A 25,996-nucleotide genomic window follows, 5' to 3' on the forward strand; every position below is an offset into this window, starting at 1 on the left:
AACACAAGAAGCCTCTCTTATGCTGTGTAACTGATGGGATGGATGTGCAGTGGTTTGGACTAAGTGAGGTTTATGTAATAAATGTTGTGAGTTTCTGTGAGAGATGGAAAAAAATCACAACATTTGTTAAATATATTGTAAGACTAGCAAATCTAAGACTAAAGCCAAGTAGTCTTTTCTACCTATTAAAACTGTGTAATTGAAGCAAATGGAAATAATACTTGTCCTAAACGAAGCTACTTAGTTTCTTTATAGATCAAAGTGCTGAAGATGTCAGAATGAAAGCATTATATATTGCTATTAATTTGGAACATGCCAAATTTCCTTTCCTTTTTTTTTTTTTTTTTTTTTTGCCATAGAGATAACTGAACAATTTGATGAGGAAAGCATGACTTTGAGGTGACTCATTGATAAGTCTTAATGACCTTGTTCAGGAGCCCAGAGTGAACCTATCATTTAGTGACCTTGTGATGGATTAGATCCACATCTGGGTTCTCTTTGGGTCTCTGTGGTAAGCCCTCCTGTCTAACAGCAGCTTCAGAAATGATTATGAGACTGAAGCAGATAAGGCTGTGTCCAGCAGGATAACCATGTAAAGGTTCTTTTGAATAAACTAGGAAGGTGTAGAAGTGAGGATGAACATTGCTAGTTATATTTTTAATCAACTATTAACCATTCATTGTTTGGATAAGGTTTTCAGTGGCAGTTCTTACTCAATGGTATAACTTGCCTTCTAAACAGAAAACTAGCTTGAATTTTTTTGCCCCTTTCTCCATTTAAGGTGATAATTAAGGAAAGTAATTTCTGGTTATTATAGCTTATTTTTCCATCAGAACTAAAAAACAGTGATTTGTTTCAAGAAAGGACAGAGTCAGAAGTTTGAACATGCTTTCGGAAACAAGATACCATTTTCTAGTAGAGTAGAAAGCTGAAGGTTGTGAGTTCACATGGTCTAGACTGATTTTATTCTCTGATCTTGAGAAAGCTATTTAACATCTCTGTGGTCATATCACCTTATCTTTCAAGTAGGATTTCCAAACTCTCATAGGGAGTGACAGAAATAATCATGAACAACACCTATATTAAAAAAAAAACTAACAATAGAAATAAGAAAGCTATGACAAAACAAAATGCTTATAAGTATACTTAATGAACAAGTATTGATCTCAGTTTCTAGATAAAAATACTTCGTTATTTTTAAGAAGGAGTGAGTCTCCTTGGAAAATGTTGCCTTAAAAATAATGTCAAGATACAGAGGAACATACCAGGGGTAAAACTAAAAATCCTGTGTTTCCTTAAAGCAGTCTGTGTTTTATTTATTTTTAGGAATTAAATATTGATTCTGGCTCTATATGAGGGTAGAGAACCATAGTATCTGGAAGTTAAAACTGACTTTTGTCAATCAAACACATGCAGTTATGTCAAAATATTACTTAATGTGGTAACCTGAATCCCAGTTTAAAGTAGGATCTAAACAGGATAACGTTGAAATAGACTACTGCTGTAGATAGACAGATAGATATAGATAGATACATGTTTGTTTATATATCTGTGTCTATAATTTGAAATATTCTCTGATTATATTATGTCTGGTCATGATGTCAGAAGTATTCCCTTTATTTTACTTGTTTTTTTTTGGAGCTACTGGAGGTTTGTTACAGTCAGTGGAACATGGAACTAACTATTAAAAACCTTGTGACTAAGTGACTTAGTAATTTTATCTTTCTGGGTCTTATTTGTAAAATAAAGGCGCCTAATGGAATGATTCTAAGAAGAAATGCCTTGCCTTTCTTTTTATGAAGTCTATTGGAGAAAATTCTAAACCTGCGTTTACTGCTATCTGAACTTTTAAAAATATTGATAAATCTTTGAACTCAGTTCATATACCATTAACTTGAATCTTTACAGCAAAATTATCCTAAAAGAATAACTACCTTCTTAGTGGGTTGATTGATCTCTTCCTTGTTACATTTTTCAGAATGATATATAAATAAAATCTCATCCTTTTTTTATTGTGCAGTTAGAATAAAGATGATCTTCAATTATATACTATAAAACTATATGCTAATTGTATTTAAATTAATATATCTTAAATTTACTGAAATTTAAATTCAAGACCTGATAAATTATTCAAAGGAAAAAAATTAACATTGAGCTTTTTAATCTTAGGTACTCATTACTCTCACATTTAATCCAGTGCTATCAACCTTGTCTTTATCAGTTATCTTCTTTTAGCCACAATAAAATTTTCCTATAACTTCCAAAAGAATGAGTAAAGGGAGCACTAATAAATTAAGAGAAATTTTCAGAGAAAAATATAATATGCTAGAGATTTATTTCTAAAAGTTAATAGGAAAATTGTACATAGTTTAGCCTATTCTGTGCATTATGTTGCTTATTAAACGAAGTAAACATTTTAAAAACTTTATTTTGATACCACCAATCTACTACTTCTATTTATTTTTTGGTTTACCCAATTTCTCATTTATTATGATATCAATAAATAATTATATTTTCATGTGTACTCCCTAAATAAGTCATTGGTGTTAATCTTTCTATATTTAAAATCTTGCCATTAAATTAAAAATAAAAAAGTATTGACTTTTACTGAAGTTAATATGGACAGAGTATTCTTTTCCTTCCTAAGTTTACAGTACTTTTGCACTCAAGTAGGGACTAGAAAACGCTTGTTTAAAGCCAGTAGGAGGAGCTCTCACCTTGCCGGGTCCAGTGCTGTTAGTGTGCCTGAAAAACCTGAATTTGTGGGGGCTTTGCCTGTGAAGCAAGTGATAAAATTTAAACATGTATCACATATAATGGTGTTAAAAATAAAAATAAATCCTCAGTTTTATTTTGATATCAATGCATCCTTCACTTGTCAGGAATGCAAATTTGAAATTTTGCTGTTAAGAATTTTTAAAAGGTATGATTGCAGTTTAATGAGGAAAGTAAAGCAATTATGCAAATCTTGTTTCTTGAAGCTACTAATAAATAAAAAAAAATACTTCCTAAGGATCTATACTGTTGTAGGTATATACATATTTTCTTTTTTGTTTGTTTTGAAATGAATATATTTCAGTTTACAAATTATAAATGTTAAGAACCAAGTAGCCCAATTATATTTTAGAAAAAATAATTATATCAATGAATGAATTAATTTACCAATCTATGAAAAAGAAATCTCCATTGGTAGACTTCAATATTAGGGATTTTTGAACACTCTACTCCAGTAAACCCCTTGATTTAAATGGCATGATTTGTAGGTGGTACCAGTAAAGTTTCTGTAGAACCCATTGATGAGAAAACCAGGATATAAACTTATCTGGATTTGGAATCAGCAAAATAAATAATGATTTTTCTCTGCATCTACCAAAAAAAAAACAAATGATAAGGTTTTATATGCAAACTTAAAAGGAAGGAAGAAAACACTTTAAAAAATGTTTAAAGGTTTTAAATATTTTTTAAGGGATATCCTAGCATCAATCTTTTGGTTGTAATCACTTTGTGATCTAAGGAAAATTATGTAACCTCTCTGAGCCTCAGTTTTCTCATCTGTAAATTGAGCATTTAAAAAAAGAAACAACTTACAGGACAATGTGGAGATTCCTTCAAGAGGGAAATATGTAGACCATCCTTCCTACAGTGACTGAATTGCTATCATTACTTTAACAGCCTGCTAGCAAAATAATGATGTATTCCAAAAATATAAAGTGCTAAAGGAGTAACATTAAACTTTTGAGTGCCCCAAAGTGGATACTGGTATTACATACTTCTGAATTCTTTTCAATAGTATATACCAAAAATAAAATAACATTTATTTAATAATAAGATAAGCTTAGAGTTTTGAATATTTATTATAATATCTTCAGCTTTTTTCCTCTAATATGTGAGATTATTTTTTTACACTGAGTGAACCCACACACCATCAAATATCATTTTGTGAATTTGCATGTGTGTGTTTGTGTGTGTATGTGTATATGTATGTGTGTATGTATACATATATAGATATATATGTATTTGTACTTTCTTTTACTTCTAGGCTTGTTAGAATTGTATGTTAATATGGAGTAAATGAGGCTATAAAGAAAGCCTTTTTAAAAGCTCTAGCCCTTTATGTGTCCTTTCATCTCTTTATGTGATATTAGCACCATAAGTTATTAGCTAAATATATTAATACATTAAGAGTAGAAAATGGTGTAACCTAATTTGATCATTCCTTCTTCATTTATTAACTGAAATATTTCAGTAAGAGAAATGCACTGCACCCTGGTGGTGCAGTGGTTAAGAATCCGCCTGCCAATGCAGGGCACACAGGTTCGAGCCCTGGTCCGGGAAGATCCCACATGCTGTGGAGCAACTAAGCCCGTGTGCCACAACTACTGAGCCTGCGCTCTAGAGCCCGTGAGCCAAAACTACTGAAGCCTGCGTGCCTAGAGCCCATGCTCTGCAACAAGAGAAGCCACTGCAATGAGAAGCCCGCGCACCGCAATGAAGAGTAGCCCCCTCTCACCGCAACTAGAGAAAGCCCATGTGCGGCAGTGAAGACCCAACGCAGCCAAAAATAAAATAAATATAAATAAATAAAGTAAAAAAAGAGAAATGTTCCTTCATTAACTATTTCCTTATTCAGAAGTATTTCATATAGAAAAAGCAAAATAAATGTTTTATTCTTTTCAGATTATTTACCAGTTTTTAAAAATAATGATTTCCTAGCGTACTGCAAAAGTTATTAGTCGGTATATTTTATCATTTTGAATGCATGGATTTAAGCATGTTTGAAGTGTTTCAATCCCTTATAGTCATTAACCTTGTGTATGATCAAGTTATAAATTTTTGGCCAGTGGAAGCCTATGCCAGTTGGTTCCTGTGTCCTTTTTACATGACCCTAGTAAACATTGATATATTCCCTGATTTGATATAAGGACTATAAAGCACCACCAATGAAGTGATCTTACAAAAAATAAAAATAAGTGGAACCTAGATCTGGTCAAGCCACTAAATATATCTACCAGTTTAAAGGAAATGCAGGGAATGGGGGAACATATTCAATGATACCTCACGCAAAGGAAAATCTGGAATGTGGGATAAGACCACTTTTGTGGGTCAAAATTTTTGCTAATAAATTTGATTTCATGTAGTGAAAAGATAACTGGCTATTTAAAACAACAGTGAGATACTATTGCACACCTGTTAGAATGCCTTAAAAAATGGACAATACCAAGTTCTGGTGAGAATGTGGAACAATTGGAAAACCAGACATTCTGCTAATGGGAAAGTAAAGCAACAGTTTTACAGTCTTGAAGAATTAGCATTCTTTATATAACCCAGCAATCACTATTTACCATGGAGAAATGAAAGCATAGGTTCACATAAAAATCTGTATATGAAAGTTCATCAGCTAGGGAATTCCATGCAATAGAATACTTTTCAGCAATAAAAAGCAACTGAGTGTTCAGTTGTATGTATAGATACACATAGCAACATAGATGAATCTCAAATGCATTATGCTGAATGAAAGAAACCAGGCTCAAAAAGTTTCATACTGTATAATTTCATTCATTTGACATTATGGGAAAGGCAAAGCCATAGGGACAGAAATCAGATTAATGGTTGCTCGGGGCTGCGGTGGGGAAAGGATTCATCATAAAGGATCACAAGGGAAATTCTGGTGGTGATGGAAATATTCTATAGCTTGATTGTAGTGGGGGTTACATGGAAGTAGGAGTTTGTCACAATCCGTAGAAATGTACATTTAAAAAAGGTGAATTTTATTGTAAGTAAATCATACCTCAATAAACCTAACTTTAAAAAAAGAAAGTGGGGAACCCATCGATTAAAAAAAAAACAAGATCTCACCATAATGTATAGAACCTATTTGGATCTTGACTTTCTGTTAAAATAAGTTGAGACCATAGGAACATTAAACAATGACTGGATATTTGATGACATTAAGTAATACATACTATTTATAGTAGTGAATTGTTATTGTAGTTGTATTAAGAGGAGTCTTTATCTTGGATATACATACTGAAATTTTTACAGATGAAATCATATGATTACTGGAATTTGCTTCAAAGAAATCTTGCAGTGAGAGTAGGTAAACATGTATAGATGAAATAAGATTGGCTATAGGTTTGTAATTATTGAGGCAGAGTGATTAGTACAATGAGGGTTCATTGTACTGTTTTCTCCACATTTTAAATTATTTTTGAGAATTTTGCACAATAAAAATTAAAGAATTATGGCTCAGTTTTACAAATGTATGCTTAGTGAATATACTGGAAGAATATTCTGCAATGAGTATGTAGAGTTTATCCCAGAAATTTAAGCATGGTTTCATACTAAAAATCAATAAAATGTATCACAGTCAAATAAGAAAACCCACCGAGTCCTTGCTATAGACACTAAACAGCAGATGCCAAGTAACAGACTTCCAGTGACATTTTTTAAAAACTACAAAAACCCCTCCACTTTTTTAACTAGATGAAGAACTAAAACTCATGATGAAATACCAAAGGATTGTTTCTCAGAGTTCAGTCCATGATCGGCATCTGGGGGACTTGAAGGTAATAGTTAAAATTAAAATCTGCTGAAACATGGGCCCTACACATTAACCTGCTGGAAACACTTCAAAAATCCTCTCCTGTTGATCTCCATCTGTCTTTCTGGCCTCCTTCTATCCTCCTATTCCCCCAAATAATCTCTACTCCTACTCCCCATTCCAGTAACTGAGAACTGATTTAGTCATAGCTCAGTTACTTTACAGAAGGTATTCTAAAATAAATTTGTTTCTCATCACATCTGATTAAAGACCCCCCTCATCCTAGCCCAGCCCAAATTGCATTTCCTTTATGAAATTGTCCCAGACCTGCCCTACCAGCCTTAGCCTAACTTAATTCCTAAGCTGTTATATAGTGTTCAGTTTTAGAATTTAACAGAGTATGTCCTGATTATTTGTTTGCATGTCTTCTCAACCAGATTATGAGTTACATTTGGTCAGGGAAAAAGGTGCATGGTTTTTATTTTTGCTTTTGTCTTCTTTAGCAGTAAGTATACTAACACATACAATAATAATGTAATCTACACTTAAAAAATATAGATTTCTTCAAAATGAGTTGTTTTCATACTTTGCCAATCATGTAAGGGCATTTAATAACACACAAAGAAAATATACAGGCAGGCCTGCTTTAAAAGTTTTTCTTTCTTTAATGTGGTATAAAAAAGACTATATATGAAAATGGGGGGAAAAGCAAAGGTGATTATTTCATTGTTGGTTTGCAAAGTGACCCTGTACTCATGCAGGGCGAGGAAAGAGAACAAAGAAACAGGTAGATCACTCCAGATTGGTAGGTGGCAGTTTTAATAAGCAAGGGAGCTTATGCACAAGGCTTGTCTTGGGTGCCTGTCAGATGAGTAGATCTCTACACTTGACCACCAGAGGCTTAGAGACTTCAACTGGGTTCAGTCACGTATACCATCCAGATGGTTTCAGTAGCCTCTTATTCTTTCAGGGCTCTGTCCTCGGAACAGCTATCACTGTGGGAATGATAGGCAGAGCATAGTTCTAAGGACAGGGGAGGAGCTGAGGAACCTCCCACCTATTGCTCAGGTCCAGCTTGAGTCATCTGGTGGTCATATCCTCTTGATTAACCTCTCCAACATTCATCAATTTTAAAAGTCAGCTATTAAAAATGACTTTGTTAGTACTGTTACTCAGTCATCTATTTCATTTAGCATTGTTAAATACCACGCTATTTTAAAATTAATTTATAACCACCTTATATATTTTATATTTACTCAATATTATTAAGTATTATATATTAAGATTTAGTACCTACAAATAATTTTAAAGTAATTCAACTTATTAAAGCTAATACGATGAATAATACTAAAGGTCGTTGACATTAATGATTTAAATAACTGGTTCATTCTTATGTCAATTGAGAAGTTCATGCAAGTTTTTTTGTTTTGTTTAATTCCAGTTGTGTTGCTTGATACAACAACTGTGCTGGGAGAGCTAGGATGGAAAACATATCCATTAAATGGGGTAAGTTTAAATATCTTTTAAAATTGTTTTTCTTGTTAGGTTTTTAGGGTCTGTTATAATAGTTAAAGAAAGAAAAACTGTGGTTTTGGCTGTATTAAGTATGAATTTTAGTGTATAAATTAGATTACATAGGAAAGATTAAAATGCAATTAGAATTGCTAACCAATGGGAATGATATATAAAATTCTTTGCTTTCTTCTAAATTAGTAATTGTTCTTTAATATAGTGTTTATACATAGTAGTATTAGAATAGCTATCATATAAATATTTTCTTTAGAAATAAAATTTTATGTTCAAGACACTTTTTTTTTCTGTGTATATGCTTGTTAAATTTGGTAACCTGACTGAGTATTTGTGCATAAACAAACTTTAGATTATCATAGCATAAGTGTATTTTCCAGATACTAACAATTTGGTATTCATTAGAAAATATGAGTCTGCTAAAGCAGTATGTGTCTTTTGAACTTGGCAAAAAGATACATTATGATCAGGCTTTTGTTAGCTGAGTGTAGTTGCTTTTGAAAGGCTTATAAGAATGTATAATTTATTTACTAAGTACACTTTTCCAGGTACTGACGTCATTTTAGCTATGGTTGTACTTGACTTTTTATATGTTTTGATATATTTTGCATCATTTTCACAGTCAGTGTATTCCTACTACTTTTTTTATTTCAAGCTAAAATAAGAAGGGTGGTTTGTGCTGCTTTTTACCTAGATTTTGTCTATTTAAGCAAATCTTCAATAATGGAGGTAGTCAGCTGTTTTCAGATATACTTTGGTTAGCTTTTCTTCCTTTTTTTAGAAATTGTATTTTTCTCATTCATCACATTCTTCCTTGATACTTTTTTACATTGCTTTTTCTGTTACATCTACAAATTTAAATCTGAAAAAAGTTGGTTGACCCAAAATTGTTTTATATTTTTAGAATCATTCCAGCAATGCTGTTTCAATTTGACTTTTATATCAGCAATTATTCAACAGTTATTCATTAAATGTGTATTTTCAACTAAAAATTCCTATGAAGAGTTTAATGTTTCTGTCTTTAACAGGTTATTTATTTATTTCTATTTGTTTGTTTATAGACTATGGCTTTATTTTTTCTGAAATTTAAATTTTATTCTTACATAGCACTCGTCAAACCATTTCTGAGAATGTATCTTTTAAACTAAGATTATGCTTTTACCTTCATTATCTTATTTTCATTAAAATGAATAAACATCAGTATTCATTGAGTGTGTTAAGTGTGTTAGTTTATCACAATTACTTTCAAGAAGTGAATGAAACTTCTTTTTTGGAATACCCTTTCAAGATATATACATATCTTGTTTTCTCAGTATATGAAGTAACTTATAAGAACTTACAAATATTAAGTAGTTTATAAGCCCCACTTTTTCATTTTCTGGAAAAAGAATGACAAAAATATTAGCAGTCATACTATCACTGACCTCATGTTGTCATAGCCAAAGAATCATGTGAGGAACAGAAGGAGTTGTGCTCTGCTCTAGTGATTGTGTTTGGCTTGATCAGGCTGCATTTCTTAAAGCAAACTGGTAACCAGGAGACACAGGGACTTACAGAGTTACAAATAAACTTACTGCTATTGTTCTTGTAATGATTTTGTCATAGGTGTTATGAAATGGGGAATTTTTCTACTTCTGATTTATTATAGAGAGAGGGCAGAATTGTTTGAAAAGTGATGCTTACCTTATAGTTTTCTATTTTCTGGACACTGCACTAAGAATTTTATCCTTTTTTTCACAACGGCCCTATGAGGTATGTCTTAGTTTTCTTTCCCTGTTGGAGAAACCCAGTTTTAAAGATGGTAAGGAACAAAATTTACCAAGAAGTTATAGGCCAAATAGTGAGTGATGGATTCCAATTCAAACTAAATTATTTCTGACTCTAATACCTGTATACGTATTATGGTACACTAACAGAGAGGAACATTGGAAACTTTATGAAAAGGCAATTACTTATGTGTGCTGTTTGCATAATTGATTCAGATTTTTTATCCCCTTGATAAACATACTACTAAACTGAGATACACATTTTGGGCACCAGCCAAGAATGAACAAGAGGAAAGAGAAAGAAGCAGGGAAGGAGAGACTACAGTAGAAAATAAATATGATAGAATAAGGTAGAAAAGGAAAAGATGGTTAAAAATTCATTGAGCATTTACCATATGCTAGGCTTTGTTCAAAGCACTTTACTCACATGAGTCCTAGAAATCAAGTATAAATTTTCCTTATTGAAAGATGTGAAAATTGAGCTTCAGGTATATTAAATAACTTCTTCATGGTCACAGAGTGAGGAAATAATACAGCAAAATTTCTAAGCCAAACATATTTTAATCTTCACATGTATTTCACAGTAGGTGCTTTTTATTTCTTTGAAGATTCTACCATGTAAAGATAAAGGGCAATGAGCAATACGTATAGACTACAGAGGGAACAATAACACATGGATTCAGATATTCAAAAGTAAATTGAATACTCAATTACCTTGGAATAGGCTATTTGACTTTTAGATTATCCCCCCAAATAATAATGCATATATGGCAAGTGTCAGCAGTAGGCATACTTGAAAATAGGAGCACATGGACATATTTTATAATAGATATGGATAAAGCTTCATGAATTAGATAAAACAGAGGTGAACCAAGGGAAACAATAAAATGGATAGATGACATAAGTAAATTTTAAAGAAAACATACAACTTAAATTTCTCTTTTAATGAAGAGGATAGATTACAGACAGGAATAGAGCTTTACTTAGTGCTATTTGTAGTTTAAGACAAGTGAGGAAATAATTAGTAAGGATAGAAAAACTTTGAAAACAATCTTCTAAAAATGGCAAGAATGAAAATCATCTAGACATCATAATTGATTAAATAATTTAAAATCTATAGGAACTGTAAACCAGTGTATAACATTTAAACTACCATTTATACCTGTGTATTAAAATTATAATTAAATCTATTTGAAATTGTGTAATTTTTTAAGGTTCTCAGGTTTTTTGAGCCATGCCAATTTGAACGGCCATTTTAACTAAAGTTGCGTTTTCTCAGAGACACTACTTCAGTTGTTTTTACAAATATGTCATGGGTAGAAAAGACAATAGATGATATATTTGACAATCTTATGATATAAAGTATATTTGGTGCTTCTCTGAATAAAGTATTTCCTAGGAGTAACTTTCAAATTGATAAAATTTTCTTTCCATAAAGAATTGAACTAAGAGATAGTTTTGAAATCATATAATGTATGATTTATATTATGAATCATATAAACTATATGCTTTAGTAAATTAATTCATAGTGGTTTTAATTTTTGATTTTTTTTTTTTTACTAAAAATACCTATTCCACCCTTAGTAACATGCTGATGTAATTACAGGAGTAGGCATTCATGATGTGCCTGTAAACAAAACCATTACTGGTTATTTGAATATAACATAAGCACCTCTGGTCAGCAAATATGGAAAATAGATGAATAGTTTTGAGCAAATGACTTTTTAGGCTTGCAAAAATTAAAAGAAAATATATTTATTTTCTTGCTTTTCAACTCATTTTTGCCAACATCAAAAATACACTTTCTTTTTTTAAAAGTCATGTCCAGAATTCAATGTAACACATTTCTCTTGTTCCATGTACTGTTTTGCAGTTTGGAAATAGGTCTACACAATCATAAGGCCAAAGAGAGTATCTTCAGGTAGTTTCGAGTAATGTTTTGTGAAAGAATAATAAAGGGAAGGATGAATTCTGCTTGAGGAAGATTGGTAGTAGGATGTGACCCATTAGCTCTTTCTTATAATCTAAGGAATCACATATGGTCTGGAAGAGAGGGTAGAAGGCACCTTTTAGGAAGAGAGAATAGCTTGAAGACAGGCACCGAATTCTTAAATGTATGCATTAAGTTTTAGGGACGTTGAGAATAATTTGTGTGGCTGAAGAGAAGGGATGTGGTGGGAAATAAGGCTACAATTATAGGCTAAGCCATACTGTAGGAGACTTAGAATTTCAGTGTCTTAATTGATTTACATTGTGTGTATCTCAGCCCCTGTAAGTAGAAGTACTTTCTGGATTTGCTTAAACAATCAAAAATTATTGAAGCTTTCTTTTGTTTAAGACAATAATATAAATCCTTGGAAATGAAAGACACCTTGGAAAATTGTTAGCAAAGGATGTTCAAAATATAGGTGTTCTTATTGATATGTTGAGAACAGAGTGAAGTTGAATAATTATATTTGTAAAGAGTATGGAGCTTGGTTTTAGAAAAGAATGAATACTTCAGTGAATTTGGGAACCAGTGGTTATACTTCTTAACACTGTGCTCTCACTGTCTAATGTTAAGAATTTTATATCTACATAATTCGAAACTGTTAAGAACTTTATCCTGTAAGTTTCCCTTCTATCCTTTATCTGTCTATGTACTACACTAAGGTAATAAAATTATGATGATCTCGTGGAGTAGCTAACAGAGTGCCATGATAATCAATGAAAGAATGCTGTGTCAATAAAAATTTTTGCATAGCACTATAGAAGTTGTGTGAATACTGTAAAAGTGTTTTCACAAACATTAAGTTTAGGCATATGCCCTGGATTTTCTATTTGCTATTAGTAACTAATAACTGGTTAATACTAAATCTTACTCTGTGCAAAACTGAAGGACATATTTCAGTTTTGAAAATCTCCTGGGAAGGAAGCAGCTAATCTTTAAGAATTGATGCTATTTTAATGCTAATGAGAAAAAAGAAACATGAAAGACATGGCTCAGGCAATAACTTTGTACAAAAGAAACAATTAAAAAATATATATCTCCTGAGTTTGTTCTCATAATCTGAAAATGTGTGAAAAAAATTATATAAATTTTCTTGACACATTAACTCTCATGTTTACTCTTTTCTTTGATATTTTTATTTATTCAATTTATTTTTAGCCAATATATAACATTGTACATGAAAGAGAATACAGTAAGAGGGCCTGTAAGTTAAATGTGACATTCAAAATCCTTAATACCCATTACATATCAGTCCCTATTCAGTGCCACACAACCGTGGGGGGTTGTCATATTGGGGCATCTTGGCTCAGTATTAACTCTGACTAATAAAAAGTAATTGCTGTTAACCAGAAAAATAAAAGACTTTTCATAATATAAAAATTGGATTCCATGATTAAAAACTTATATTGTTTCCTTTGAGCTTTAGTAGTTATATTTGATACTTCTTAAAATTTAATAGCCATATGGCTTTTTTATTTAATACTGTAATTGAAAAGATAAGTGACTTATTTGGGTAGCCACATGCTGATTTTTAAAGGTACTTATACCTGAATAAAACCTGTTAGTTAAAGCATAATATTTCATAATCATAATAAGTCCATAAAATATTATTTAATTTATTCCTAAAATTATACATACTTAATGTTGATGAAAAAACTTGATTTTTAAGCACCCTATCAACTCAACTGAAATATTTTCATCATTATTTTCTTTTATAGTAATATTTTTAGGAAGAAAATGAAAGATTTGCTTGTTCCAGATTTTTTTCCCCATTCTCCTCTGTTGGTTGCTACTGTACGGTAGATCAGATCTAGGTTGCAAAGTTGTAGCAGACACAGATATATGCACTTCAGTATTCAAAATCTAACTTCCCTTTCAGCAGTGAAGTATGCTTTAACAAAAATTTAAGAGAAAAATGAACGTTAGTAGGAAGAAAAAGTGCTATTGGATATTAAGTTGCATTTTATATTGATTATGACAGAGATTGGAAAACTTTGTTTCTCAGATGCCAAATATTGGTTTCAAATGTATATTATATGTATTTCGTGCATGTTGTGACTTAGATGATCATTAGGGTTTGAATAATGCAAGATCATACAGGGTATATGATCTTACCTGTTAAATATAGTGAATTAGTGTTATGAAATTTACCCTGAGATAGAAAAAAGGGATACAAGTCATTTATGCCTAAATAAAAGTTATGAGTGAACCTAACAATTCAGTCATTAATGATTCTTATGATGAAAAAACTAATGATTTTTATAATAAAAGAGGCTTATATTGCAATTAAACTGTGTAGAAAGCTACTTTATTCCATATGTCAGAGCCCATTATTTCCTAATATCATTGTTCCAAAGTTGAAAAATCAAAGGTAGAATGTGTTTATGATAGAGAATGGAATACCTACTAATACTGATAGTTAATTTCTGTATTTCGTATAGTAAGAACCAATTTATCATAGTAGCTTATTTTAGTGCTGCATTTTTATTCATTTTGTAGTACATTGAAATTATCCAAAAATACATGTATGTGTTTGAATTCTGAAAATATTTATAAGGTTTAGTTATAATTTCTGTTAAAAATAGATGTGTCAGTTATTGTTTTCAAAACTGATATCTAGATAGTTTTCCTTCTGAGAAACTTCACAACATATGTGGTAATTTTCTAAATATCCGTCATATTAATTTCAATCATATTGTTTCACATTTGAAAGAAATTGCTTTTCAGTTTTGAAAGTTTCTATTGTCCTATCCCCAAACTCAGAGATCCTTGCCTTAGTTATGTCCAGTCTGTTAATGAGCCCATCAGAGGCATTCTTCATTTTCCATTACATTGTTCTTGATCTCTAGCATTACTTTTTGATTCGTTCTTAGGATTTCCATCTCTTTGCATACGTGTTCTTACATGTTGTCCAAGTTATCCATTGAAGCCTTTAGCAAATTAAAAAAATCCCTGGTCTGATAATTCCAACATTCCTGACATATCTGACTCTGGTTCTGATGCTTCTTCTCTTTAAACAGTGCTTTTTGCATCTTGTAATTTTTAATTGGAAGGTAGACATGATGTGTGGGTAAAAGGAACTGAGGTAAATAGGCCTTTAGTAATACAGTGGTAAGCTGTGGGGGGAGAAAAAGTGTTTTATAGTCCTATAATTAAGTCTAAGGCTTTTGGTGAGCCTGTACCCCTGGACTGTGAACTTCACCAGGGCTTCTCAATTTCCTTTTTCCCCCTTAGGTGGATGGACAGGATGGCTAGAGGGAGTTGAAGTTAGGTATCTCCCTCCTCCTACATGGAAGCCTACAGCTGGATAGAGCTGGGTATTTTCCTTTCCTCAAGTAGGTTAGGCTCTGTCAAAACCTCAGCAGGCAGGTAGGGCTCTGGTAAAGTACTTTTTCCTTAGGGCAGGCCTTGTTAAGAAGAACCGAGTGCTCTGGCATATTTCAAAGTGGTTCTTTTACATTTACAACTGTTATCAACATTGTATAGTATATAAGTGGCTGAAACATTTGCTTAAAGAGTTTCACAAATTATGATTGTACTTAATTTTCTCTACCTTCTGTTTTTATTCAATGAACTGTCTGAATTTTTCACTTTCTCATCACCTCAATCACTACTGGTAGCAGTTGGCTTTATTTTCAAGTCCATTTAATCTAAAAAATGAATCAAGCTTTTATGCCTTTGATTACGACATTACTGCTGCTTTTCTTTCAATAAAGGGAGACATCAGAGTTGCCCATGGTGTGCAGTTTGAGTAGTAGACCATGACACTCCCAGGAGCTTATAGAAATTTAGTTCCACATATGTTGGCTTCACAGGAGACTTAATGTAAGTTTCTAACCCCAAACATTCAAATTGTTAATGTCATGGGTCTGCAATAAAAACTGTGCTTAAGCATTTTATATATTTTTCATTTAATCCTAATAATGCCTATGTGAAGTAAGTATTATTAGCATCATTTTACAAATGAAAAAGCTGAACCTGAGAAAAGTTACATCACCTGCCCAAGTGTGTGGTGACATTTAGCTGGTACTAAAGCCAGTGTCATCTCAATCCCAAAACCAGGATTGTTAGTGACTCAGCGTAACATGGATTGATTTTCAACATTGTGATTGGTGCTATGGAGAGTGTAAAATAATCTATACATTCGCTCAAGTGCAATCTTAATCTAGTTACAGTGTTATTACAATGATCCAGATTTTGTGTCAAAAGATATGTGGTTACTGAGAAGTGCTAATAAAAGATTAATTCATCTTTGAAGACCAAAGGATACCCCAAAGCTAAGAATGGTTAATTGTTAAGTACAGTTGTTTAGTTAGTGGCATAACAATATTTGGTGCATGTTTAGATTGTTTACATATTTTTTCTCTTAGAAAAGAACTAAAGAAATATTCCTCTAGTGTATTTCTTCTGAATCTGTTCTTTCGTGTCTCATTTTTAATAAATGATTCTTTATACATGTCTGTTATTGACTGTAAGCTAAAGGGTAAAATATAGAGTAGTCCAACACAAAACCCAAAACATCCTTGTCGAAATAAGTATATTAGAAATGTTATAGAAATTAGAGAACACAATTAGAGAAATGTTAGAGCTTGTCCTTCTCACACCATCTTCTAAGTAAATTGACCAAGAGGCTTGTTGAGGGATTTCCACTATGGTTAGTGCCCAGATGCCCTATTCCTTCAACCATAACTTAATGAGACAAAGGTAGACACCTGGCTGAAAGACATCCAATTAATTGACTAATCAGCTACCTGTCATCTCTCACATATGATTTCCATAAATTGCTAAAGCAATCACATTCCTTTTTAGGAATTTAGGATTTCTAAGTTCAGAGCTGAATGGAAATGGCAATCAGAAACTTCTGCCATAAAGATTCACCAAAAGATTCATGCATGGAAAAGGAGTAGAGCAGAGGGGCTCTGATTAACCAGAATCATGTGCAAGTAAAAGTTCTAAGAGAACAGAAAACAAAACAAGACAAAACAGTAGTTGAAGGGCAACCAGTCAGTAGTAAGAGAATGGAGAACATAGCACATGCAGAGATAAAAACATGAGAAAATGTAGAGTGGGGTAGTCCGTACATCCAGAGCTGACCAGGTTACTGCTAAATCTCCAGGTGCAGATCTTTAATATTTTTAAAATAAATTCCGTTTGCATGAGCTACCAAATTGTAAAGGTAGATTGTAAACTTGATGATGATGACGATGATGATGATGACTACAATGACGACAGGAGAAAAAATAGGAGATGGCACTCTATTGAGTTCGACCAGGAAACGTGAAAAGCCATGGAAGTTAGAATTCCTTGAGGATAATACAGGAACATGAATTATCCAGAGCTATAGGCCTTCTTTTTTTTTTAACATCTTTATTGGAGTATAATTGCTTTACAATGGTGTGTTAGTTTCTGCTATATAACAAAGTGAATCACTTATATGTATACATATGTTCCCATATCTCTTCCCTCTTGCATCTCCCTCCCTCCCACCCTCCCTATCCCACCCCTCTAGGTGGTCACAAAGCACCGAGCTGATCTTCCTGTGCTAGTGCTATGCGGCTGCTTCCCACTAGTTATCTATTTTACGTATGGTAGTGTATATATGTCCATGCCACTCTCTCACTTTGTCACAGCTTACCCTTCCCCCTCCCCATATTATAGGCCTTCTTTTATCAAATCTTGCATGGGTAAATGATCTCCCCTGCATGTGGGCAATCAGGGAAACAGGTGAATAAATATACAGAGTTTATTAGAGCCCATAAATTTTTAAATATTTAATACCTGAGCAACTATGAGATGTGACACTTCTCTCTGCCGTATCTCAGAATATTCCTTCTTGTATAGCAAACCCTACAAGTAAGTAAGTAAATGGCTTTCTGCCTTATTTTTCACTGGTTGCAAGAACATGTATTGGATAATGATGAAATTAATTCTGTGGTAAGGAAGAGAAGTAAGAGAAAAGCAGATAACAATGAATTAGGAAATCAGAATTGAAAGTATTTACTGACATCTGTGAATATGTAATCAGCTTATATTCTCAGGGCAGCTGAAAAATAAGTATGTATGCTATTCATTTTCCAGTATCTCCACTGTTCTTTAATGTATAGTCTTGAAGGTGTCTTCTCGTAAACATATCTATTTTTAAAGATATGGGTTACTTTAAGCCATTACCCTTGATTTACATAATATAGTCTTTATTCTATTTTTTGCATTGTTACTTACAAAACTTTAACTTTGTCTTCTACTTCCGAGAGGAGTTTCCAGTTGTCCTTTTAAAATGAACTCCCACATTGTATAGTCTAAGCTAAGATTCTGGTTTTATCAGAAAGTTCTAATTATTTTAACTATAGTCATTTCAAATATTTATAAACCATTTCATTCATAAATGAAAGAGTCTATACTCAATCCAAAGCAAGCACATACAAAGTTAAATTCTCTCATGAAACCCTGAAGGATTATTAGTGAAATACTTAACAACTAAATGAAATATAGTAGGCCAAGTATTTTTATAAATTTGTTTGTATTTTAAGTGATTGACTTACTCTTATGCCCCATAACAAGTCACCAAGTCCTGTTGATTCTACCTCCTAAAGCTCTTTAAATCACTCTTTATCATCAGTGCATCAATCTGGCTCCTCATCATTCTTCTCCAAATTACCATGGTTGTGTTTTAAATTATCCACTTGCTTTGGGTCTTCTCTGGCCCCTTCCACCAACCTTTCCAATCCATCCTTCATCTTGTTGCCAGAACTGATCTTCTAAGGTGAGGATCTGATCCTGTCTCTACCCTACCTAACCCCTGCTTCCCTTACCTATATCATTTAACCTGTGACCCATAGCTGCCTCTCCATTTTTATCTTCAGCCACTCCACCTTCTACCTTTTACTAAAGAGACTTTTGTGTTGATAATTTCTTCTGTGTTAGTAACTTGCTTCCTCTTATCTCTGGATATAAGACAGTGCTGTTGAGTTTATCTGGAAAGTTCTCTTACCAACCCCCACCTTCTTTGGCTTTCTCTTTTTTTTTTTTTTTTTTTTGTAAAGGCAAAGACGATTTTCAGTCTTTTCTGGGAAAACTTATACTGCCAAAGATTGAATTAAGAATCTTTTTGGGGGAACACCAGGAACTCAGTGCATATCACAGTGTTTATCTCACAATATTTAAATGTCTGTCTCTTACTAGATTTTTTTTTTTTTTTTTGTGGTACACGGACCTCTCACTGTTGTGGCCTCTCCCGTTGCGGAGTACAGGCTCTGGACGTGCAGGCTCAGGGCCATGGCTCACGGGCCCAGCCGCTCCACGGCATGTGGGATTTTCCCGGACCGGGGCATGAACCCATGTCCCCTGCATCGGCAGGTGGACTCTCAACCACTGCGCCACCAGGGAAACCCTCTTACTAGATTTTAAACTGTTGGAGGAATGGATTGGGTGTGTCAGTTTGAGTTAGTGACTACCATATGACAGATGTTCAGTAAAAGTTGATTGGATAGCTAAATAGATGTACAAGTAACAAATTATTCTACATACATATTGGTTAAAGGCTGTATTTTGCAACTCTCATTGGAGCTGGAACAGTTTGTTATTAACTTTGGGCATAATCAGATGTGACAAAAATACTAAATGATTGTGAAAATTGAACCCTTTTCTTATTCAGGATTGGTTTAGAGTACGGGTAGAAAAGTGTATATGTTTACTCTCATTTTTGTATTTTAGAGAATCCATTCATTTTCTCATTATCAATTTTCTCACTAAAATTGAAGTTGAAAGGTGGGTGGAAAAGCTATTTACCTACGAAATAAAAAGACTATAAAAGAGCTTATAAGCTATTTAAGCAACACCAATCAAGACATAATAGACTTTCAAAGAATTAATGACTGGTTTAGAGCAGTGGATGAACTGAATCACATCTGGGAAATATTAACCCCAGACGGTTATTAGTACTGCACCTTGTTATTAAGATGAGAATAAAAAATAGACCATATGGATTTTTAATGGTTGATAGATGGACTGAAAATTTTAGATAATTTATACTAACCAGTCAAGCTTTCAAAAAGCATAGGTCAGCATTAAATGTTAAATAGGTTTTGTACTCTGAATTCCATGCAATTAGTATTTTGAACTAATGTACCATAGTAAGCAAAATAGGTTCTTAAAGTGGATTGACTTTATTTTAGCAAAAAAAACCTGTTGTGCTCATAAATGTGATGCTTAACTTAGTCTTCATCTCCCCCATAATTAGGTAGCAATGTATACCAAATATTTCAATGCAATTAAAAAAGTCTTTCAAATAAGAGAATGAATCTAGGATTTAAATCTAGGATTTAAAATATATAAAAAATACAGCCACACACACGTATATACATAAATACACACCTATATATATGCATTCTGCAGAAATGTGTCATTTGTCTTTGAGCAGATGTTAACAAATATAATCAGAAATTCTAATGTAGCTGCATATATTAGAGAGAACATCAAAATAAAGGGGGGAGGGTGCTAACTAAAATTAAAGTGTAGCTCAGTGACTTCCTTTATGTTGGAATTTTTCCAAATGAGTTCCAGAATTCATAAATATTTTGTGAATGCGCTGATTGACAATGTGAATGATGTTATATAAATCTCCACAGCAAGTTTTGGCCTCTCAATTTATATGATTTGGTAATTTCTCCCTTTGCTCATGCAAAATGTAGTGTGGATGAACTCATTTTTGTTTTCAATGGTGAACCAGCCAGTGCTGCCGCTTAGTGCCAGAATGTTCTCAAGGCAAAAATAGCTTGTCCCTCAATTCATAATTTTTTTAATTCTAAGACCTTAAGACTTCAAAATCTAAAAATGAATGAAAACTATTGATTTTATAAGGTTTTATATTACTTGGGTTTTAAGAAATTAATATTGCTACAGTTACCTGTTTTGAAGTAAATATTACTAAAGAATGAAAACATATATTGAAACTAATATTTGAAGTTATATTATTAAAGAAGGAAAACATCTATTGAAAGTAATGATACATAATTGAAATTTAACCCTTAACTAGGGCAATGCCTAGAAACAAAGGGCAGCTTTTAGGTATTGTTTTATAATCATTGTCCAAACTGTTTTTAATATTAAAGTAATGAACTCTGCCTACATAGTTATTTAATATTTATAATGTGACAAATATCAATATTTTATTGGGAGCCATGCTAAGGATAAGACAGAGATTAATATTGAAAACAGTATAGAAGGATAGTTTAACCTCAGCAATACCTTCCTGCTTTCTTCATCTCCTCCTCCTTTTTACCACCACTTATCTAATTTGGGGAGTCAGAGTAATCACTCAAAGTTGCAAAGGATTTTTCTATTCCCAGTGTTTTCCCATTCATAAATTACTTAAATAATTTGTATGACCAGTGATTCTTTATGTATACATGTAAGAAAATGTAATTTGTAGATAATTTCAGTAACCAACTAGTTAAAACTACAGCCCAATCAAGAATTATTATATATAATATTATATACCATATCATGATATATACTATATCATGTACTAGTTTCCTAGGGCTGCTGTGATAAATTTTCACAAACTGGTGACTTAAAACAATAGTAGTTTATTCTCTCATAATTCTGGAGGTCAGAAGTCTGAAATCAAGGCACTGGCAGTGTCAAGCTCCCTCTGAAGACTCTAGGAAAGAGTCCTTCTTTGCATCTTCCAAACTTCTGGTGTTTGCCAGCAATCCTTACATCCTTAGCTGTATCACTCCATTACTGCCTCCATCTTCAAGTGGCTGTCTTCTCTCTGTGTGTATCTGTGTCTTCACATGGCTTCCTGAAAAGGACACCAGTCATTGGATTTAGGGTGTACCCTAATTCATTATGACCTTATCTTAACTTGATTACATCTATTTCAAATAAGGTCACTTTTACAGTTTCTAGATGGACATGAAGTTTGGGGGGTCACTATTCAACCCACTGCATGTCAGCGTATTAATTTTCATAGTGCTGTAAAAGGTATACTCATGATTTAAAATAGAGCAATATGACAGTAAAATATGTGGGCTGATTCAATATGAAGTCAATATTGTTGCTCAGTGTCTGTTTCTTTCTTCAAGGTTAACGTCTGATGTTCTGAGTACATCATCAAGTATGTACTCATCAAGGAGTAGTTGGAAAGCTAAGGAGAGTAAACCACATATGCATTAGTGAAAATATTTGATAGTTATATGCTGGTAAAATAATTGTGTCTTCTGTCTTTTAGTATTTCATTATAAGCAGTGGTCCTGTTGTCCTGGAGGTTGCCATCTTTAGTGAAATCCAAAGAAATGATGTTAAATACAACACAGAGAATAATGGAAACAAAGGAATTTGGGAAATTTGCATATTTTTCCAATTTCAGGAAGTAATCTTATTTCACAATTTAGATATGACCTTCAACAGCCCTTATATAGATCTTGAAGTGTTTCTGAAATGATGGAAACATGTAATCATTTTCTGTTAACTCTTAGTGGTCTTACTGGTGCTTCTCTCTGTCAGGCTTTGGTCTATCCTGAACTGTGAATCAATGGCAATTAAAGTAAATTATCATCCGAGATGGTTCCTTTTGAAAATGAAGTGAGCATTATTAATAATTACTCTGGGACAATAAGTATAAACAGGGCATTAAATACTTCTGGCTATTTGTAGATTTACTGATATTTTTATTGGTAGTTGGAATAATTGTATCCCTCACATGCCTCAACACAGAAAAAAGTAATAAACAGATATAGCTTCTTTCAGTCATGGTTAATGTTTCATAGTCACTGAACTAAGGAGGGGGAAGATAATTCAGTGAGTTGACTGAAAATTGGTGTTATCTGTTTTGCATAATCCCACAGACGGAAGAAATTACATACGTAATTTGGAAGAAAATGTAAAGGCTACTATCTGTTTAAGTTAAAATCTCACAGATAACAAGTTAAATATTATTTTGTACACATGTCCTTTTAATCTCAGGTGCTTGGATTACTGCAAATGAAATTAAATGGTATTGACTATCATCAGAGTATTATTGAAAATATTCTGAAAGGAGACTTATGTTTTCTCTACAAAAAAGCGCCGTTAATCTTGATGATACCTTTTTTGGGGAAAAGGATCAGAATTTTCTTTTTAGGATCCTTAATTTAAAATAATTGCAAATTCAGTTGTATAAGTTCATCTGTTGAGTCTCATTTATAACAGATGCTATGTGGAAAGATATATGTTTCAGGGCTATGTTTTTCAGTGTTCAGTTATAAGAAAAAGCAAAGGAAATCAAAATAGAGAAAGAAGGAAGAAGATAGTGAATACAGTGAACATAAGAATATAGGAAATAGAGAAGGAAAGAGAAGGGGCTTCTGATGTACAGAGAATATGTCTGTGATTGCGAGCATGGAAAGTGATGTTTGGTTTTAGAAATTCATTATTATCTACAGAATATAGCAGAATATGAAGGTTTACACAGAGTATTTTTACCACAGGAATAGGCTCTGGCATATGCCAGTGCGATTAAGCATCCTATTCATCTCTGTCAGTCACGGCCCTTCAAAGACTGATTTGAAAGAATTACTCATTATGAGAGGGAGGACATAAGGAAACATTTGAAAGAACAAGTGATTAATGGCATCATTACAGAGTCCTGTAGCTATTATGCAAAACCTACAGTGTTGTGTGAACAAAATGAAAAACTGGAATATCCATGGATTTCCACTTTTTGAGTCTTTGATTGAAAAATGCATTAATGTAACAGGCCACAGATTGACAATAAACTTGACTGCCTGGCTAAATAGGAAGTGGTGATCAGTGTTGATTCTAACTACACATTTGTCTGCAAGTAGAAAAGAACTAATATCATTTCTGTTTGCATAAATTGTGACATTTAATGCCTAGAGGGAGCATGTTAGGAGAGGCTGGAACTTGTGGAGAATGAGGCCTGCAGTAAGACAATACAGTTTTTATCAATTCATGAGACTCCCATCAGCCAGAAGATACTGAAACTCTCTACTATGGGCTCCTTAGGTTAAACCAAATATATTCATGGAACTTGCAACAGACTTAAATATTTGAGTATGCTAATGAGGAAACAGCACATATACTGGCTGTCAAAGGAAAAAAATAGGTAGCTATATATGTACAGGCTTATGAGGATAGCCATGATGTTTATATATAGCTAAATGAAAACAGCTATTTCAGAACTACATGCATAACACAACTTTATTTTTAACCTTAAAACAATACCTACCAGGGCTTCCCTGGTGGCGCAGTGGTTGAGAGTCCGCCTGCCGATGCAGGGGACACAGGTTCGTGCCCCAGTCCGGGAAGATCCCACATGCCGCAGAGCGGCTAGGCCCATGAGCCATGGCCGCTGAGCCTGCACGTCCGGAGCCTGTGCTCCACAACGGGAGAGGCCACAACAGTGAGAGGCCCGCGTACCGCAAAAACAACAACAACAACAACAACAACAAAATACCTACCAAATTATTGGCCATATATATACATATGTATATATATATATCCATATATATGTATGCATAATATACATACAGTCATAGAAAAATATTTGGTGAGTGACATCTAGTTGGTTATACTGTGGTAATTCAATTACTTACTGGATTCAGGATTGGATTGAGAGGACTCTGGGAAAAGATGATTTTTATTTTTTTTACTATGTATCATTTTATTAAAAAGTAGTTGAATTACAGATGATATTCACATTCCTTTTTCCACCTTTGTAATAAACAAGGAAAATGCTTGGACTTCTGAAAAGGGACAGAATTATTAAAATTTTGGTTGTCATAACAGATAGAATAAAAATAAAACCACATGATTTATAACTTAAACTCACATTGAAGGAACAGCAAAAGCTTTCCGTGTCACCAAATGGATGAGAATGGTGTCTTGATCCTTAGGGGAATAAAAGTAGAGGGGGATGTGTTTCAAAATTTCTATTGACAAGGAGAAAAATGAGGATACAGGTTTCATTTTCTGGCTTAGAGTCTACAAGTATAATTATCATTTTCAAGAGTGTTAAAGTGATTACTGATCAATTTCCAACAAGTCATAGGAATAGTGGTATTATAAGGTATTTGAATATTCAATCATCTTCACTGATATGCATTAATGTGTCATTTCTGCCAAACATCTCTTAAATCTGCATGCTACATAGTACCAAGAGGAAGGCTGGAAATTGTCCTGGCAAGTACTTTTTATCTATTGTACTTACAAGTAACATACAAGGACTTAAAGACATCATTGTGGCTTACTACAGAGTGGGATGATTTTGCCAGTGTCACAAAACTTATGACTAATTTAACATATCAGAGGATTATATTGAAAGACAATGAAAAGATGGGAAAAGACCATGGAAAGGACTAGGGCAGTGGATACCTCTTGGAATTCTTTAGCATTGTGTGGGATTGCTGCATTGGGAAGGATGGGCACACTTGCTGTTAAACTGAGCAGGTATTTGTCAGAAAGTTATTTATTTATTTTTATTTATTTATAATTTTTAAATTGAAGTATAGTTGATTTACAATGCTGTGCTAATTTAGAAAGTTATTTTTAAAGCAGTGTGATCAGTCTTGTCTCGTAGGAAAACAAAAACCTTCCCTAGTTAATTCAAACAAAGGAATTAAAACAGAAATTGTTTACAAATGTGTTAGAAGGACTGGAGGAGTAAAAGGGGGAAAGTACATATATGAAAATATCAGTAACTGCAGGAAACTACTCTTACCCCTTGGACTGGAGTGCCAAAAATAATTACCCAGAGCCCCATTTTGGAGGGCTGCTATGGCCACTCCTGCTCTTGAAACTACTGACTCCATTTTTCAGCAAGCCAGGAGTCCCACACCTACGAATGCTAAGAGTCTTGTGGCCCACAGTTGGCTGAAGCTCTTGGACTCCTCTCTGCCATGGCTGGAGTCCACAACTCGGTTGCTGATTCTGCATTGCCTGGAGCCAGAGCCAGTGAGGCTCTATGGCTGACGCTGCTGAACTACCCCTGCCTCAGCGGCCAGAGCCATAGTATTGATAGAATAGGGGAAAAAAATGCCCTTTCTCCTCCTGCTTCTAATCTCCCACCAGTGTCTCATTGACAGGACTTACCTGGATGTCGGGCAGCAGTGGATTATTGGAAATTGCTACCACATATACTAATTCTGTCCATTAACTCAACAAGTGTATATT

At 33.3% G+C, this 25,996-nt stretch overlaps 1 protein-coding gene across 1 annotated transcript in view; it reads left to right on the forward strand.

The window, feature by feature from the left end:
• The window catches only part of EPHA6 (EPH receptor A6), an 861,061-nt gene that overhangs the window by 39,578 nt on the left and 795,487 nt on the right, over nucleotides 1-25,996 (forward strand). The window contains exon 2 of the mRNA XM_027102862.1: nucleotides 7,983-8,047. Coding sequence (XP_026958663.1) covers nucleotides 7,983-8,047 — 65 coding nt within the window. The remainder of the gene's footprint in view (nucleotides 1-7,982; nucleotides 8,048-25,996) is intronic.

Source organism: Aethalodelphis obliquidens, unplaced genomic scaffold, assembly GCF_003676395.1.
Source record: "Aethalodelphis obliquidens isolate GAN/ISIS:26980383/991018 unplaced genomic scaffold, ASM367639v1 scaffold1, whole genome shotgun sequence".
NCBI lineage: Eukaryota > Metazoa > Chordata > Mammalia > Artiodactyla > Delphinidae > Aethalodelphis > Aethalodelphis obliquidens.